Source organism: Drosophila biarmipes, chromosome 3R, assembly GCF_025231255.1.
Source record: "Drosophila biarmipes strain raj3 chromosome 3R, RU_DBia_V1.1, whole genome shotgun sequence".
NCBI lineage: Eukaryota > Metazoa > Arthropoda > Insecta > Diptera > Drosophilidae > Drosophila > Drosophila biarmipes.
Genome location: NC_066616.1, coordinates 12,676,654 through 12,694,580, shown reverse-complemented (window position 1 = coordinate 12,694,580; position 17,927 = coordinate 12,676,654). Strand labels below are relative to the sequence as shown.

The window sequence follows — 17,927 nt, the reverse complement described above, 5'->3', positions numbered from 1 at the left end:
GGGGCGGAGCTGCTTAAGGCGCTCATTTGTGAATGAACACACCGTGAACAAGGCAGATACAGATGCGAAGACCATACCACGCCACACCACGCCACACCACACCATCCCATCCCGCGGCCCGGGGCCCGGGGCCAGACAACAATCGCTCCAGCACTTAATGAGCTTGAATAAATGGAATCGCAGGCCGCGGAGCGAGCGAGACGGCCAGCGGGCCTCATAATCACGATCATATAGATCGCGCTCCTGGCCGAAAGCCCACAAACCAACGAAAAGAGCTAAAAACCACTAAATAAATAAACTAACACAAATACTTTCCAGGCCCTTCGAGATAAAAAGCCGCAGATTAGTCTCTGTTATTAGATTTGGCCCAGCATTGATTTATGTGAATATTAATGGACGACAGTTATAAACCGAAATTGAATTTTAATGGCAACCTGTAATGCTGCACGGGAAAAAACTTTACGGACATAGGTGTGTTGTGGTTCTCTTAGGAGAATGAAAACCAGCCCAGAAAGTATTCAATTTATTTATTATTCCTTATGGGTTGGTTTGAAGACCCATTTTGGGCAGTTATGGCTTTTTTTTAATTTTTTTGGTTGTTGTGGAAAAGAGTAAAAGAAATGTTGCTTTATTTGTTTCTTTAATATATTTCAAAATATTTTGAAGGATCAGAAACTTGGGAACAAAGATTTAATGTTTTAACAGTTTAATTGAAGATGTTAAAACGACAATCCCTTCTTTAAAAATTGTAAAACCTCCTCACTTTCTACAAATTATGGTTTTTTGAAAATTATTTTACTTCATTTATTGCATTGCAAATTTAAGATATTTTATATGCTGAAGTAATATTTTTTGAGCCCCATCTCAATGGCTTGAAATTGTAGCTACAAAAATTACTTGCGCTTAGTTTAGTAATTTTTCCCTGTGCCAGAGCCTCGAAATAGTCGAACCGGAAATGCCCAGAACATTCGCTGGCCAAGTGGCGGCCCCAGAGTCCAGCTCCCAGCTCCCAGCGCCCATCTCCTCTGGGCCAGCTCGGCATGGAATCCATGGACAGATGCCAGCCAGATGCCGAAGAGCAGATGGAACGCCATTTTCTGTGCGCCATGGCGCGTCCGCATCCAACGGCGTCTCCGTCTGCTTTTAATTTCTTTTAATGGAAGTTGTTAACATGGCTGCTGCTGCCTCGCCCGGATCGCCTCTACCTCCACCTCCACCTCCGACCCTCGATCCCTTCCTGCTGCTCCGCGGCTGATTTTCGGCTGGGATCCCACCATTCCCACCAACGCCATGGGTTGCGGCTGATTTGCTCTTTTTGTTTCTCTTACTTTTCGTTGGTGTTTCGATCATAAAACTTCGATATGAAACTTGAATTTTGTTTCTTTTTATGCGCTTCCACGGGTTGGGGGCATATGGCTTATGTAATGCGATTTGGGGTGGGTGAAGGGGCCAGTCGCTTAAGGATGGTGGGGAAAAGAGAAGGCACTTGCTTTTAATTTAAGGTATAAAACGAACAGCTTGCCATTTAAGCTGACTAAAAAAGAAAGCTAATTTTCGGTGCATGTTTTTAATGGAAAGATATTTTTAAGCTAAATTACAAAGAAAACTTGTGTGTGATTTTTTTTATGTACTAAAAGCAAGGAAATCATTCATTATCATTTATCATTTTAAAACAGTGTAAATGCTTCTTCTCGAAACCTATATTGGGTAAATATAATTTAATACAATTAAATTCAAATGTATAGAGTATTAAATGACCGATTTCAGATCCGACTCCACAACTATGCCGCTCCGGCTCGGGGTTCATTGAATTTCAGAAGTGCTTTATGGCCACTGAGCTAGCTGTGGCTGGCAAGTTTGTTGCCAAAGTCTTTTGTTTTGGCTGCACAAGCAGCGCCGCTCTGGCATTAGAGAGTATAGTGAGCAGCCACATAATTAACAAATAATAATGGCCATAACGCGTGCTTTGGCCCGCCGCACCGGTTTCTCGGCTCGGTTATCTCCAGCGAAGGTCGCGGTAATTTAATAACTGATACTAACTAATATTTACGAGAATATTTTTATTGTTTATGGCCACTTTCGGCCGGCACACACCTAAAGGGGTATGGAAACGAAACCAAGAAACTAAGAAACCAATCCTAACCGATCACAGCCGCCGTTCTCATATCAAGCCAATGCTGATTTCGATTTGATTCCGAGAAGCAGGCACTCAATCATGCTGCGAGTGGTGGGCCTCTTGTTGTGACTGTTGGCCTCATAGCGTGCGACAAATGCCACTAACGGTTTGAGGTCTCTAATGGATGTTGACATTTACGGCTACCAGGGATTGGGATTGGGTCTGGGCCTGGGACTGTGGCTCCGACTTGGGCTGTTTAATTCACATAAATCTAAGTGAAATGCCATTGGGGAATTGCTGCCGAGTTAGAAATTAGGCAAATGGATGGATGTGCCTCCGGTATTCCGTGGAATTCGCCACCACAAAGCCAGGAACAGCCACTGAATGGGCCCAGGAGCAAAAGGGGCAGGGGCTGGGGCTTGTAACATAAACATTCACAGCCAGAGTCCCAGTAACCGGGCATGAAAAGGGTCTCAGCCACACTCGGAAGGCCAGTCTCTGCTGTGTGCGTTGTGTTTGTGTTCCCTACAAGCATTTGTCAACCGGGCTCCTTTTGATCCTGGCCGGCACGAGAGTCAAAAGTCGTAAGCGGCATAGTTATCATTGTGCAGTGGGTCCATTGTGCTATCAGCTGGCAGCGATCGATGCGGTTTAAACGGCAGTCGAGGCAGTCGAGGCAGTCGGGGCAGCCGAGATCACGGTGAGTAAGCAGAGTCCGCTGGCCCAGAGGAGGGCATCGGGAGGGCAACAGGAAAGGCATCTCGGCCACATGCGGCGCGTATTTGGCCAACAGTTTTTGCACGAGACAAACCACAAGAACTCAGCTGAATGTGCCGAATGTTCCTGCCAAATCAGTACACAAATCAAATGGCGGTAGATATGGAAACATATGCCACTTATTCGATGGAAAAAGTGCTCTGTGATAGTGTCCTCATATTCCTGGAATCATAATCAAACTTATTTTTAAAACCATAACATTTCCAATTACGATTGCGGTCTTAAGTCCGATTTCAAAACCAGAAACTACCTTTAATACCAGGTAATAGTTAACAGAGAACCGAAACCTTTTAGAATAAAGTAGAATTTAATTTGAAAGATTTAAAGGGTTTCTAGAGGAAATAAAATAATTTAGAGCACTTTTAAAAATTGTTTCTTCATTTAAATCTTTAACATTTAAAGTAGAGCTTTGCTTTATCCCGAAAGATAAGTACCAATATCCAAAATCTTTTTCAAACCGTAACACATCAAGGGTATCAACAACATCGACCTAAGGGCCTGCACCTGATTTGATGTTAACAAATTGCACCGCATCATAGAAGTAGATCCCGAAGAGCTTCTTCCATGCTCTCCGCAAAGCCAAGCGGCACCACTTACTTAAAATATTAAACAACGCTGAGCCGTTGTTGCCCTCTCGAGCATTCGAGCACCTACCATCGCGCTGGAGGAGCTGCATAGATCCAGTCCAGACGCAGACGAGTCACATGGATGCCCCTTCAAGTGGCCGTGCAGGCGACAGCCCAGGGGCGGGGGATCTTCTCGAGGGGAATGGGAATGGGCAAGGGCATGGGTATGGGATCTCGTATTTAAATGTGTATCATGGCGGTGGTCAAGTGAAGCGCATGCGTTGATGGACTTGAATTATATGCGACTTAAGCTCTGCGGCTGCTGTTGCCGGTGCTGCATCGGCATCCTCGGCAGCCAGTGCCATAAAAATTAAAAGTCATTATGGCCTGGAACAGCATTTAAGCCGTGGCAATGCGAGTGTCTTTCTGAACGCGAGGAGATGGGGACGGGGATGGGCATGGGCATGGGCATGGGCATGGAGGCGAGGAGACCGTGGCACATTCCCACAGTCCGAGAGACCGAGTCCCAGATCCCGGGATCGCATCGGATGGGCTCGAGTGTCGCTGGGCTGTCAGAAAGTGCCATGAGACGGCAGCCACATGCGTCCACTTGGAGTGGGTTAATATTTGTTTGCTTTATCATTTTGAATTGACAGCAAAGTGGCGCTTGTTGCCCTTGTTGTTTCTGTTGCTGCTGTTGTTGTTGCCGACGGACCCAGCGGGCGGGCCGCGTCGAAGGCTCAAGTTGTTTGTTGTCTGCGCGCCGATTATGGAAAGTTGATGACCAACAACAGCACGTAAAACACATCATAGGTGAAACATCGAAAGCTGCTCCTCTTCCAAGTGCTTTCGGGTCTTAGAAAATTGCACATTTTTATCTTCTTCCAGAGGGGTTTTCAATTTCGAAATGCCCGTGCTGGCAGTACTCCCTTTTTGTTATGCGCCGCTCGTGGCCAAATGCCGCCCGGCCACAGAAACCGCACGCGGAATGCAGAGTCGTAGCCGCCGGCAGCCAGGGGTTAAGGGGGCTGCAAACGGAGGGCGGGGTCTGCCGAGCAACACTTCGTTAAGTTGGGGCCAACATCAACGTCAACGCCTGTGCCGGCTAAATAGATTTTCGATACTCTATGCGAGCGATCTGTACGTTTTGGTGGACTTGTTTGCCTGGACTTCGGATAAGAAGAATATAATTAAAAGGGAGGAGCTTGGAAAAATACGTTGAAAAAAACACTGTCCACTTATGTATATGTGGATATTTAACGTACTTTTTAATGTTTTTAACGTGTACTAAAAATCAAACATTTTCATGATAATGTAAATGTCCACAAAGTTTTAACTACAGTAAAAATGCATATATAGAGAGGGCAATACTACAAATTTATAAAGCTTCTTGCAAGATATTATACCTATACTGCCTTGAAGGCGTATTTAAAATATGCTTTACTACTTTACTGAATTACAGGAAAGTTTAAATTACCAAAGAGTATCACAGTTGCCATGTCCCGCCCATAGGAGCTTTCCTGTCATTCTTTTTTGGGGTCGCCGTGCGCACTCCTTCGCCTGGCTTTGATCTGCGGATGTTGCAGGCAGGACGGCAGGCAGTCAGTCAGTCAGCAAGGCGGTTCGGCAGTCAGGGCCCTGAGGTAGTCACACGAGCCCCATTCCCCGTTCTCCTGCCCGTTCCAGCCCGGCCAACTGCAGCAAATTGAAAATTGATTTTTGAGCATAGCTCGGCGCGCCAAGTTCGCTGCCTAAGTCTTTCGATTCGTTGTGTTTCGTTTCGATTCCTTCGGATGAGTCAAACTGCACGCCGTGAAATTCCCACATAAATTGCGCGCGTTGTCAAATTAAAAATGCCTAATGAGCCGATCGGCCGGGCCCGATGCAAAAGAGCTGGAAAATGCATTAGAAGCAGCAGGGACCCGTGGATCGGATCGGTTCGGTTGGGACCGCAGGTCCTACATATACACCCTTGCTCCGGTCGGCGGCGGCGGCGGCGGCGGCGGCGGCGGCGGCGGCGGCGGCGGCGAAATGTATCGTGTTACAAATCACGGCGGGGGAAGCGGGGGAAGCGATGGCAGCGGCAAGAACAAGTTTCGAGTGGAAATGCGTGTAGCGTGCAGCGTGCGAAACACTGCAGAACATGGACACGAATCGAGATCGGGGCGAGGGCCTGACGCTGCGGCCGATGCTGATCTCCTCCCCGGCTGCTCTTCTGCTCTTGTAAATGCCCGTCTAAAAATAGTTGGGCGGCGGTGGCGGCGGGTGGGGTCCCCGGATTTGCCAGCATGAAAAATGGCAACACTTTTCGCGCTCATAAAACCTATTTACAAGCCAGGGCCGCAGCCAGCTACCTAAGTTGGGCCTCCGACGCCGGCTCCACCGATATGCCCGTCAGTTTGCGCTGCAGCGTGCTCCTCCACAAGCGCAGGCGCAAGCGCGTGAGATCGCCACGCAAGATCAGAAGGCACGGATGGCAGGCAGCAGGCACCAGGCACCAGGCAGCAGGCACCAGGCAGCAGGAGCCCGTGGACCCCGGTCCATCCAGTCCAGTTTGAAGACGGGACCACACAAATACAGGCACGCGTTCGCTGACAGAATAAAAATTGTTGCGCTTGTGTTTAACGCGCGAACGCGGCGATATCGCCGCAACGGCAACAGCAACGGCAGCCTCCTACCTTGTTTCAAACTGGCTCCCTGGACCTCGGTGGCCCGGCTTAAAGTGGCAGTGGAGGGATGAGATGGTGCACTCAAATCAAATTTAGGTAGCTTTTTTGAAAAAAAAAACTTTTGAATTTAAAATTTTAGAAGAATAAACTGATTAATAATATTTATGTTTTTTTGCAAATTAGTAGATTTTAATAAAATAATATTGATTAAAATGAAAATCTCTATTCAACATGTTGGTTTATAACTTTCCGTGAAATCAAATTATTAAATACATAAAAAATAGATCATTAAATTAAATTAAAATAATTAAAGAATATAAAAATACCATTCTTAGATAACAAGTCACATACAATAGTTACCTTTAAAAACAAAAATATTTTAGTTTAAAAAACAGGCTTGTGAAATAATCATTTATTCGTTTGGTTCAAGGCTAAGCAGATTGAAAATGAGTTCTGACACTTTTCGACCAGTGTAAGGGCAGGGCAGGCAGGCAGCCAGGCATTGTCGGCTTGCTTAGCTATCACTGAACGATTATCGTGCATTTTAAAATTCTTACGAGTTTTGTGCTGCTGATGCTGAAGCCGATGCTGCTCTGCCCTTGCCTTTATACTGCCCTTTTCTGTGCTGCTCCTTGTGGCGGTGGCTGGGCCAGATTGAAATCACGCATGGGAACCAAGCGCCCTGGCTTTGTCTTGTCTGCAGACTGCAAAAAGAGCAAAGAAAGGGGCACACACAAAAAATTGCGGCATTCTCATCAGCAAATTAGGAAAGGCACTCGGGGGGGCTGCTTTAAACACGGTTTTATTAATCTTTCTTTAAATAGTAATTTGTATTTATCAATTTGTTAATTGCATAGTTTACATAGTAGTAACTCTCCCAGCAAATGCCTATATAGAAACTCCTGCCGTCCACTCGATTATTGCCAACACTTAGGTCGTAAGTATATAGAGGTGTGTATCTTCGGATTGAGGCAGATGCTTTTGTTGCTTTTGTGGTCGCCTTGGACAAACATTTCTTCTCGACTTCGCAATACATAACTAAATTGCTACACAATTTGCTCGATAATAATTTGATAATGCTATCATAGGTAATATGTCATATATGTAAATATTCAAATACTTTCTCGTATTCATATCCTCTGTGGGCATAACTAGTTAAATAATTGATTTGTTAAGGTTGCATTGTCTACCATGTGGAAGGGTGTTCTTGGGTCGGAGTCTATTGTTTGTGGCCTGTCATTTACATTGGTTTGTTCATCTGCCAAACATTACAATGCTAATTTCTTGATTCGGTCTCTCTCTAAATATCTATATATATATATGTTCACTTTTGACAATAACTTTAGCAATAACACACAACATTGCCTGGTGAGGCGAGGAGTAAACCGAGTCACTACGAAAAGAAATAAGGAAATGAATGGAAGCGAACGAACATCGTTAAGCAAATATTGTGTTTGGTCTTCAGGTTTTATAATATCGGGGATGTACTTTAATTTATATTGCAAGTGATAAAATAAATTGCTCTGACCGCATTTTAGCTGCAATTAATCCCCGATAAGAAACTGTATAAGTCGAGAGCTTTATGACCCCTGAGCAGTATCAGCGCATCGGTATTAATATCGTTCGACAAGACCCGATAATCGGAGGTAAATAAAAGAAGATACGCGAGTATAAACAATCAAAACTCAGGAAACATAATGCCAAGACATGAACCGCAAATGAGGTGTACAATATAAAATTTCACAGATATTCTAAATGGGTAAATATATTTCCTAGGCTAGTTGTAAGTTGTCTCATGAAGAACTGTCGATTTTTCTCGAACCTCTAGTTCCTTTCGTTTATTTCTAGTAAAAGTTTCAAATTCTGCTTATTTCTCTTAGGTCTTGACACACATCTGTAGTATTCTAGAAAAAAATAATTTTATTCATATTGATTCCGCTTAGTTTATCGTGTTTCACTTATTGTGTGTGTTTGTGTGGGCTTGGTTCGCACAAAATTGCATAAATCTATTTGATTCATAATGTTGTAGACAAGTTTAAAATTTTAGACAGTACTTTCAGTTGCAAATTGCTGGTCATCCTCGTGGATAACACATCTTAAAATTCCTGTTCGGTGTTCAGAGTTGTCATGTTATTTGGTTGCTATTCGTGGTTAACTAGTCGTGTTAAACCTTCAGTTACAGTTGCCTATAATTTGTTAATTTATTACGAATTAACTACTATAGTTGAAACAATTGGTAGCAAACATTTGTTCTTTGTCCTAGAGCTAGAGAAGTAATTGCCTTTGCTTTTGTTACTCCTTTGACATTTCTTTCGCTTAACTTTGTTTGAGAATCCTATAAGCTAGCTACTAATTCAATTTGATATTTTAGACATTAACGATTTTGATGTTTCGGGCCTACGTGTATGACAATTTTTTAATTAATCTTCTGTGTGTCCATATTTGTTCAACTATTAAACTTCTCCTCCTCGCCGTTGTTTTCTAAATGGAGCTGGAGTTTTACAACATATTTTCTTGTTGTCTTTGTTGTTGTACATAAGTCAAGTTGATTTACAATTTGATCTGTTTTATTGCTGTTTGCTGTCGCGAGCTTGCATTACATATAAATATTTGTATTTTTTTGTTCTTTTTGTTTTTTATATATTTCTGGATCACATATTCAAGTAGTTTCAAAATCACATAAAAATCACTCTTACAGTAGCGTATACAAAATACATGTGTCATCTATAAATATATATGTATGTAACGTACATATACTTTTCGATCTGGTTTCTGCATTGATTCCTCACAGTTAAGATGGCGTGAAATGGATTTCGTGACATGTTGTAAAATTGCTTTGCATTGGTAGGTTTGGTTTGAGGTTCGGAAAACCCGTAAGTCGATAAACACCCCGTGAATACTCGCAGAGATTCATAAAGTAAATTAGCAAATGTTTAAACTGTGCCCGGTCGATGAGAGTCAGGGATATTCTGAGAGAGGTATGCATGTAGTTCAGTTTGGTATAACACACACTAGATTGCGACTCAACAGCTCCATTATAAAACCAATTTTCTCATTATTTGTTCTCGTGATTTTTAGTTATTTTGTGTACACTTTTGTCATAAACTATTAAAGCATTTATAAGTTAACACACATTTGTTTATTGTTATGTTTATTAATTTGTATTTCTTGATGATTTGGCTTCTACAAAACACAGTACAAACACACACAGAGATAAAAGCCTTTGCGCTGCCTTTCCTAGTTACTTAGCTTTGTAATATATTTCATAGATTTCATAGTTTTCTTATTTTTGTATATCTTCATAGTGTTGCTTTTGTTTCCAATAAATGCCTATGCAGTTTCACTTTCAATTCAATCCCAAAACAGTTCCGTTTTGATTACAATTTATCAATTCAACTCAACTAGCTAACAAGACGTTACGGCTTCGTTCAACATTGTCCACAGATACCAACTGATTACGTTTGGTTTATTTTTGCAGAAAAATACAATGGTTTTTGAAGACGGCTTCACATTAACTCTGGTTAACATTTTCATTAAACTCTGTTCATTTCGCTGTATCGAGTTACTTTTATTGTTTATGCTTTCTACATCACACTCGTCGAATCTGCGTTCAGTTTTTCCATAAATATATATATCTATTCATATTCGTTCTTGTACCATCAGCCAAATGCTTGATTTATATATCTTAAATATTACGTTCTGACATTGACGATTAATTTTTTGCCTTTACTAAGTGGAAGCGTCCAGTTGAAACTACGAAAGTAAACTGAAGATTGAAGTCAGCAAAGTAAGTACTTAAAGCACTGTTTAAATCACAAAGTAACCTAATAGAGTATATGCGTATGTTCGTAATTTTGTGGCTGGCTATCGGCATCGGTTAACACACGCACCAAAGCCCAAATAAAAGCAAGTGTCTTAATACATTCAAGTTGGTTTTCAGAAAACAAAATTAACCCTCGATAAGGAAAAGCGTTGTCGCATTCAGATACATTTTGTTTTAACGTCTATAATTACTTTTGTGCAGTTGGAAAAAAATTGAAGCGAGTACGACTAAGATTAATTACCTGTCAGTTACATAGATTTTATGACGCTTGTCTTGGCTTTCAGTTGTAGTCTGTTTTCACAAGTTCGAAACACATTCATATAAAATACAGTTTGAAAATCGGCTTATATAAAATCACTGGTGGTTTTGTTTGTTTGTTTGTGGTTGTTTGCTGCTCTTCTATGCGACAATACATTGTTATAGATTATTAACTTGTTCAATTTGTTGATTTCTATAAATTTGTTAATAGTCAATTGCTAAAAGTGTCTAGAAAAATTAATATATTATATATTTATCATATCATTCAACCGATTACATACTGTAATGGCCTAGTTCTCATAATTTCTTAAGTAATACTAGTGAAAAGTACAATATGACTGAAAGTGTAGCATATTTCAATACAAATATAGGGATACACAAAATATATGTGGATAAAAAAATAAATGAGAGATATTGCAAATTCGTGCAGTTGATTAGATTAAACGATAAATTGTATGCCTAAAGACAGAAAGTATTAAACAAAATTAAAAGAGTTGGTGACATAAAAGTATAGTTCAAAAAAATTAAATTTAAAACTTTTTCCTGTAATTGTTTTGAGAAAAAATGAACAAAAATAAAATTACATACTTAATTGTTTAGAGCTGCTATCTAATTCAATTAATAGTTTGTGCCTAGTAATTGCTAATATTCATGACGATAATTTGCGTAGAGTGGAAATATAAATTATGTATTCTTTGCCACATGCACATGTATGGCATGTGGCAACTCCTAACCGATCAAAAGTTTTAACTTTTTTCTTATGACTAAAGTTTGCTTTGTGAGTACCACATTGTCATGCTGTTCGCGCCATTGATCCCCGTGATCCATTCGATCCTCGCCGGTATCCGATTTTCAGCCAAAGGGCCACTTGTGGTCCTGTTGCTGATAAAACATGTTCTAGGTGTGGGTGGTTATCACCGGCACCTGACAGTAGGGGCACTCGGTGACCGAGCCAGCGCAAGTATTGCAGATGGACAAGTGGTTGCACGGCTCCAGCGTCACCGTACGATTGTTCTCCTCGCACTTCATGCACTTCTTGGCGTTCTCTAAATATAATACTTTGTCGACCTCCTCCAAGTCGGTGCGCAGCTTGGACTGAATCGAGATTTTATTAGATGCATTGACATGACAAATAATCGGGGGACTCACCTGCAATTGCTTCAATTTCTGAATGGATAGGTCCCGCAGCTCGGCCGGCAAGTTAAGCTGGATTTGGGCCAGATCGTAGCGCTCCTTCCACTCCTGCGCCTCCTGCTTGGCCTTGTCGCGATGCAACTCTGCGATCTTTAGCTTGCAAGCCATGTCCTCGTATCGACCGTTCAACTTGTGGAGCTGAGCATTCTTTGTGAGCAGCTCGTTGGTGATGCGGCTCAGGTCGCTGTGGTTCTGAGACTGCAGCGACTGCAGGCTGAACGCATTCTTGCCCGAATTCAGAGTGTTTTCAAACAGACTATTTCCCACCGAGCTGCTGTTGATGTCGTCGCGTATGGTGTTCAATTCGGATATCCTGACCGAGGGACTGATCGACAGGCCATCGCCAAAGCCGGGCGATATGATGCGCGATGGAAAGAAGAGACTGCTCTCGTTCTGGGTGGCCGAGAGGGAATTGCTGAGCTTGTTGGAGCCGCCGTAGTTGAAGGCGTCCACGTTGAAGAGATTGGCATGGTTGGTGGGACTGTAGGTGAGCGAGCTGCTGGGAATGTTGACGGCGAAGCCACCTGAGTTGAAATCTGTGCAAACGAAAGTCGTATTAGCATTGGCAATTAGTTGGCAAACGTGGCTAGTTGATCACTTACCGTTAATTGAGTTACTTAGAGTCGTATTAGGAATGTTAATTGGCGCCGAGGAACGTGTTAATAAGCTAGTATTGGCCAGACTCGCCGACAATGAGTTCTCGCGCGGATCGTCCAGTGAGCAAGCTGCTTGCAAAGAGTGAAGACAAATAAATAATTAAGTTTTAAGTTAGACAAGTGAACACAGGGCGAGGCGTATGCTGTCTTAGCGCTGACATTTTCTGTCCACAACCAACATTTAGGATAGTGAATTCTTGTGTATAACTTGGGTGTACGCATGTCAGGACACTTGGATACTCACAACGACTGTCCATGGGTCGTGAGAAACTTAAAAATTTGCTGGAATTTGTTGTGTTTTCCAAAGCATCTACCAACATTTTATTGGTACTATTACCATCAATGTTCAACAACTACGAAGAGAACGAAACAAGAAAAAATCGAGGATCGCAATGAGAGCAGGCCACAGGATTCGATGGTTTGGTGAGAGTGTTAAGCAGTTGACTGATGTTGGTTAGCTGGATTAGAACGACGAACGTGGTTCGATGCGTGATAGTGTGTTTGGGAATAGGCGATGCACATCGATGGCTTGGATTTGGATGAGTGTTATTGGTTCGGTAATACGTACATTATCGCCCCTTTGGAACGCATCCTGGGCCTGGAGATCAGGCAAGGCATTGGAAATGAGCTCGCTTAAGGACACCTCGTGATCCCGCGTCCTCTCCTCGGCCATTGAGCATGCTTTATTTGGATTAGGAATAGGTACATGGGCAAGCGACACCGAACATTGATTGATGCATTGGTTTGATTCAAAGGATTCAATAGTTTTACAGTAGTTTAAAACAGATTTGCGGGTTGATGAGGCGAGTAAAAGACAAACATATAGTTAGAACAGGAAAATAATAGCTTGGCCCTAAACAATTCCCTACGGCAACTGGTTGTGGAGCACAGCGCTGAAAGCTGAGGATTAGCTATCAGGGTGGCGACTCATCTGTACTTACGTTCCACGTGGGCAAAGGCGCAGAACACGCTGCGCGGACAGTAGCCGGCCTGCTGGACGTCGTTGCACTTGGTCGACTTGTAAATCTCCGGATGGAACTGCTGCTCGGTGCGTGTGTGGCAGTACTGGCAGTTGTCGCCGGCCTCGCAGTTGCCCGGCTCGCCCCATTCCTCGCCGTGCTTGACGTTCGGGCAAGGAGTGGACCTGGAAGGTAATATGTTGTCAGCCCTGGCTTCCAGCTAACCCCTATGTGTCACCTCACCTGTACTTGTACTTCCTGGGCGAGCGACGCTTGTCCTTGCTATTGTGGTACTGTGGACAAGCGTATCCCTGGCGGCACAAGCGCGGTGGGCGCTTGCAGGGCTCTGTCTTGTAGTTGGCCAGCACGTAGTTGGTGTCCTGCCACTTGGGGTCCTCGTTCATCAGATTGCGCTCCTTGTCCAGGGCATTCAGAGCGTTAGTGCTGTCCAGGGTGCTCTCTGCATTCTGCAGGGTCTCCAGCTCTTTGATGTCATAGACCGGTGGGCGCTGGTCCTGCATGCCGTGGGCGAAGGCGCAGTGAAGTCCGTTCTTGACGCAGTATCCCCGGCTGTCGGTGTCGTGGACGCACATGCATGTCTTGTAGTAGCGCAAGTGGTAGCGCCTCTCGGTGTCTCCAGCAGTGCGGTGTAAGAAGGGGCATCTGGATGGGGAGAGTGTGGGAGTTTTAATGACGTCAGGCAGGCAGTAACCATAAGAAGGTCTAGAGTCTGTTGATTCGACTCGGAGAAACCTGGTAACAGGTTATTGTTGAAACACAAAATTATATGCTAGTAAGGTCCTATAAGGTCTACAAATATATTACTGAGTTCAGATACTGGTAAAGAATTTGTATAATCAATTAAAAAAAATACTTGGGTCCAGAAGTTCGGCTTGGGAATCCAATCTAAATTCTCAGAAGTTCTAATAGCTGATAAAAAATATCCATATGAACGTACAATCAATATTTACAAACTATAAAGCTTTATCGGGCTTGTTACGGTCCTTACTTTTGCATGATTTTCTTGAACTCAACAATAATTTATATTTAGTCGAAATAAAAAATATTTTTTTAAAGAATATTTAAATAACAACCAAGACTAAAAAAGATATAAATATGAACATACATATGTAGATGTATTTCCCAAAAGTTTTCTCCAGTTTCATAAAAAACGGATTAAAAGTTGGAGCGAATTTAAATAAAAATGCTAGAAACTAAAAAGTAAAGTTCAAGATAGGGCCTTTGAAAGTTTACTTTGATCTTCAAAAATTCGAGTCCTGTCTTCAAAAGTAACCGATTTATAGAGCTGAGAGCCCCGCACCTCTACTTTCGCCTGCAAACAAAGTCCCCCCTGCACCCTGCAAGCACCGAGACTTTAAAAATAAATAGATAAACGGGGGTCAGAGGTCGGGCCTCGAGTCTGGGTCATAAACTCCGTCGTTGTTGTTTCTCTGTTTCCCGCAGAACGACTGTAATTGCGTTTTACTTTTAGCCGTTCTTGCGCGCGGCAGAGCTTTTCTCCAAAGCTCGCCAGCCACAATAACTGTACATTTCGAAGCTGCCGGGGGAAAATCAAAATAAACGAAGAAGAAAACACGCAAAAGCGAAACGCAATAAAAACAATGACGCACACACTTGTAGCGGTGGCGTGCGTGAGCGTGTGTGTCGCCGTGTATGTATACGGCGAAAGAGCAACAACCACCACCACAAGGCCAAAACGGATGCTGATAAGAATTCGCTAGCCCAATAGAGCTGGCATCACTTTCACTTTTGCACGGTGGTGACCTCGCCTACACACACACACACCGACACGAAAGCCACCCAACACCCACATACGCACTTACAATTTCACTTTTAGCTTTCCAGACGACGCCGAGCCCCCGCACACACCCGCACCATGCTTTTTGTTTGTAAACACGAAGACAAGAGATACACACACATCGCGAAGGAACGAGAGCGCAAAGAGGAAACGAAAAAATACTACGTCGTTCGCTATTGCCGTCTCATCCCCAGCCGATTTCATCAGGAGGGACCTCGGATCTTGGGTGGCCACAGAGGCCAGGATACTCACTCGTCGCCCTCGGGACAGATCCCAGTGGTCTCGTCGTACTTGGTGCAGTAGTTGTCCGCACTGTAGTTGAAGGTGCCATCGCGTTTGCGGACGGGGCGACGCCGACGCTGGTTCTGAAAATGCCAATTGAAGCAGACGAAGGGGCGATGCTGGTTGCACTTGTGCTGCAGAAAGGACTGGCACTGCTCCACGCGGAACTCCTTCAGGTAGCTGCAACCGAGGGGGGAGTGGGGGTCACACGGGGCGCCTTGCACACCAATTTGCAGCTACTTACGTGTAGTGATTGGGCTTTTCCTGCTGCGAGGAAAGCAGCAGCTTGTTCGTTTCGTTCGCCAACATTTTACAGTGTTTTGCAGTGGGTTCGAAATGCCAATGTTGGAAAGCGCAAAAGCGAGCTCAAAACTGCGCGGGAGTACGGTCCCACGATAGTGTTGGGAGGGTGACTCGGCTGTCGCGGGCAACATTTTGGTGTGACCGTACAGTAGGTATATTTTGGTATATACTCGAGAAATATTAACATTTGCTGAGGGCTAGCATAGCAATGACACCATCGTATCTAGCAAGGACATCAACCGCGATTAGCGAAGACGCCACGGATTTTTGTGTGACCGTATTCTAAAATAGTCCCTATTTTCTGGTATATATCGAAATATATCTTTTGGGAGGGTGTACCGGCTAACTTAGCGAAGACACTTTCCTAGTATTTGAGTATGACCGTACGAGCGATAATTTTGGCGCGTAGATTTAAATGCAGAGCGGGAGGAAAATTAAAAACTTATTTATTAAATTTATTTTGTGTCAATAGTATTAAATAAATATCTAAATTTGGATTTCAACAAACAACCGTTTAACAATCAGAATGAACAGGGAACGAAAATACTGCTCGAAATGCAAACACCCAATAAAAATGACTAATTAATCAAAGGGAATGGGAATGTAGGCATTGATTTTGTCCGTCTGGCGCTGCGCAATGCACTCGCTGATCCACACGATGTTGCGACACTCCAGCTGCTTGAGCTTGATGAACGAATAGAAGACCCCGAACTGGTACTGCTGCAGGAAGGTCTGCACGTTCTTCCTGGCCTCCGCCATGAGGAAGCGGTCCTCCAGCGTGATCATGCCGTCGGTGTCGCGCTCGAGGTTGTCGAACATCTTGCCATAGCCGTCGAACACGTTGCACACGTCCCTGATTTTGTCCGAGTCGTTCAGGACGGACATGCTGGCCAGGGCGATCTTGGGCAGGTAGCCGCAGGTGGGGAACATCTTGAGGCGCTCCTTGGGGCTGCAAGAGATTGAAAACTTATTTTTGGGTGGTTACTACATGGAGCACCCACCTGATATCGCTGTCTATGGAGTTCACTGCTATGGTGATGGTGCGGCGATCCGCCTCGAAGGACAGCAGGTTGGCCATCACGCTGGCCGTGGTGCCGCCCAGGTTGTTGCAGTAGGCGTAGAACTTCTCCAGGTAGGCGCGGTACAAGTGGGCGCGGACGATCTCCACGTCGATGTGCTGTAGTCTCTCCACGGGCAGGTCGGGAGGCACGAACTGGGCGATGGGCGTGTCGATCAGGACGGCGTCGAAGAGCTCCGCGGAGTTCGTGGCCACCTCGATGGCGCCCAGCTGGTCGAACTCGCCCAGCGGATGGCACATCTTCAGCAGCCGCTTCATGGACCGGTGGTTGTTCAGGCCGGCAATCAGGAGCGCCACGTTGTCGATCATGAAGGGGTAGCGGATGTACTCCATGAAGGTGGTCAGTGGCTCCGTCGAATGGCTGCGTATGTAGTAGTACTGCTGCAGGAGGCGGTCCCTCAAGGCCTTCTCGATCACCTCCACACAGGGCTCCTTATTCTCACCGCCGAATATGATGCCGTAGTCCGTGCCCTGGATGCTGATCATCACGTCCTCCAGGGAATCGCATTGGGTGAGGTTCAGGTAGTCCGAGTGCTTCAGCATGCCGTTCTTGAAGCCCCGCGTCAGGGCCTCCAGGTAGCCCCACTCCGTATTGAAGATCATCGACATTTTGGTCTATGTTTTTTCACCTGTTATCATTAGGTTTTTACTTCCAGCAACTGTGAAATGTACAAAGCTGGGGAAAGTGAAAGTTACAACTCAGCAGATGTGATTGCCTGGAAAACGTGTTATTTATTAGTTTTTGAGACTCTGTTTAAAATCATATGATTAGATATAAGATTATTCTTAAAAATAAAGTAACGGCCGGTTTGTTTGAATTTTTGGTGCTGCCATCTTCTGCACTGCTTGCCAAGCAGTTTACCGTGAGTTTTCACTGCTTACAGTGGGCTAATATACTCATATCCTTTTTGACAGTATGGCAACGCCCAAAGGCTCGTAGACGTTACATTTGAATTTGAATTTATTTTCAGTTACTTTATTATATATAAGTTTAATCAAAAAGTGTTTGTAATAAAATAAAGTTTTAAATATTTGAGTAACCCAACTCTCACCACACTGTTTGCAGATCACTTGGCTGCGCTTCACCCGCTTATTCTCCCGGAACTCCTGCACATGCGTCTGGAGAGCCGCAGATGCTGGCCGGGATTTACCTGTTGCTCTGGACCACTTGTTTACTCGCTGCCTTCTGTTTGTTTACTCAGTCAACTAGCTGCGCTTCGGCCTACTGCATTCGCACTGCAAGTTGCCATAATACGTTCGGCCTTTCATCTAGAACAAATAAACATGTGAATTTCGCGCTGGGACTTTGTGTTTCAATATTGCGACGCTTCGGCATCGCCTTGTTAGTTTCGCCGCGTGTGCATCGCATAAATGTGGCAGTAAAACGACAATTATTATTGCCGCCGAGCCGTTTAATTGCCCATCGC

At 44.1% G+C, this 17,927-nt stretch overlaps 2 protein-coding genes across 5 annotated transcripts; both read right to left on the bottom strand.

The window, feature by feature from the left end:
• Window positions 1-6,914: 6,914 nt before the first annotated feature.
• Window positions 6,915-15,511, bottom strand: LOC108031693 (RING finger protein unkempt). 3 transcript variants are annotated; one of them, XM_017105349.3, is made up of 9 exons: window positions 15,364-15,510; window positions 15,090-15,299; window positions 13,262-13,681; window positions 13,001-13,203; window positions 12,628-12,740; window positions 12,304-12,412; window positions 12,006-12,128; window positions 11,359-11,939; window positions 6,915-11,304 (listed from the first exon to the last, which is right to left on the bottom strand). In XM_017105349.3, the coding sequence occupies exons 1-9, from the start codon at window positions 15,426-15,428 to the stop codon at window positions 11,107-11,109; spliced, it is 2,022 nt and encodes a 673-aa protein (XP_016960838.1). In that variant the 5' UTR covers window positions 15,429-15,510; the 3' UTR covers window positions 6,915-11,106. The 3 variants fall into 3 exon arrangements, 2 of the variants coding, with proteins under 2 accessions (XP_016960838.1, XP_016960839.1); XM_017105350.3 differs by lacking the exons at window positions 12,304-12,412; window positions 12,628-12,740; XR_001768586.3 differs by lacking the exons at window positions 6,915-11,304; window positions 12,304-12,412 and having other exon boundaries at window positions 11,796-11,939; window positions 15,364-15,511.
• Window positions 15,512-15,851: 340 nt separating this feature from the next.
• On the bottom strand, window positions 15,852-17,704 carry LOC108031246 (probable V-type proton ATPase subunit d 2). Of its 2 annotated transcripts, none has more exons than XM_017104482.3 (3): window positions 17,553-17,704; window positions 16,424-17,176; window positions 15,852-16,371 (listed from the first exon to the last, which is right to left on the bottom strand). In XM_017104482.3, exons 2-3 carry the CDS (start codon window positions 17,107-17,109, stop codon window positions 16,005-16,007), a joined length of 1,053 nt encoding a protein of 350 aa, XP_016959971.1. In that variant the 5' UTR covers window positions 17,110-17,176; window positions 17,553-17,704; the 3' UTR covers window positions 15,852-16,004. The 2 variants fall into 2 exon arrangements, with proteins under 2 accessions (XP_016959971.1, XP_043947014.1); XM_044091079.2 differs by having other exon boundaries at window positions 16,424-17,216; window positions 17,553-17,702.
• Between the last annotated feature and the right edge of the window lie 223 nt (window positions 17,705-17,927).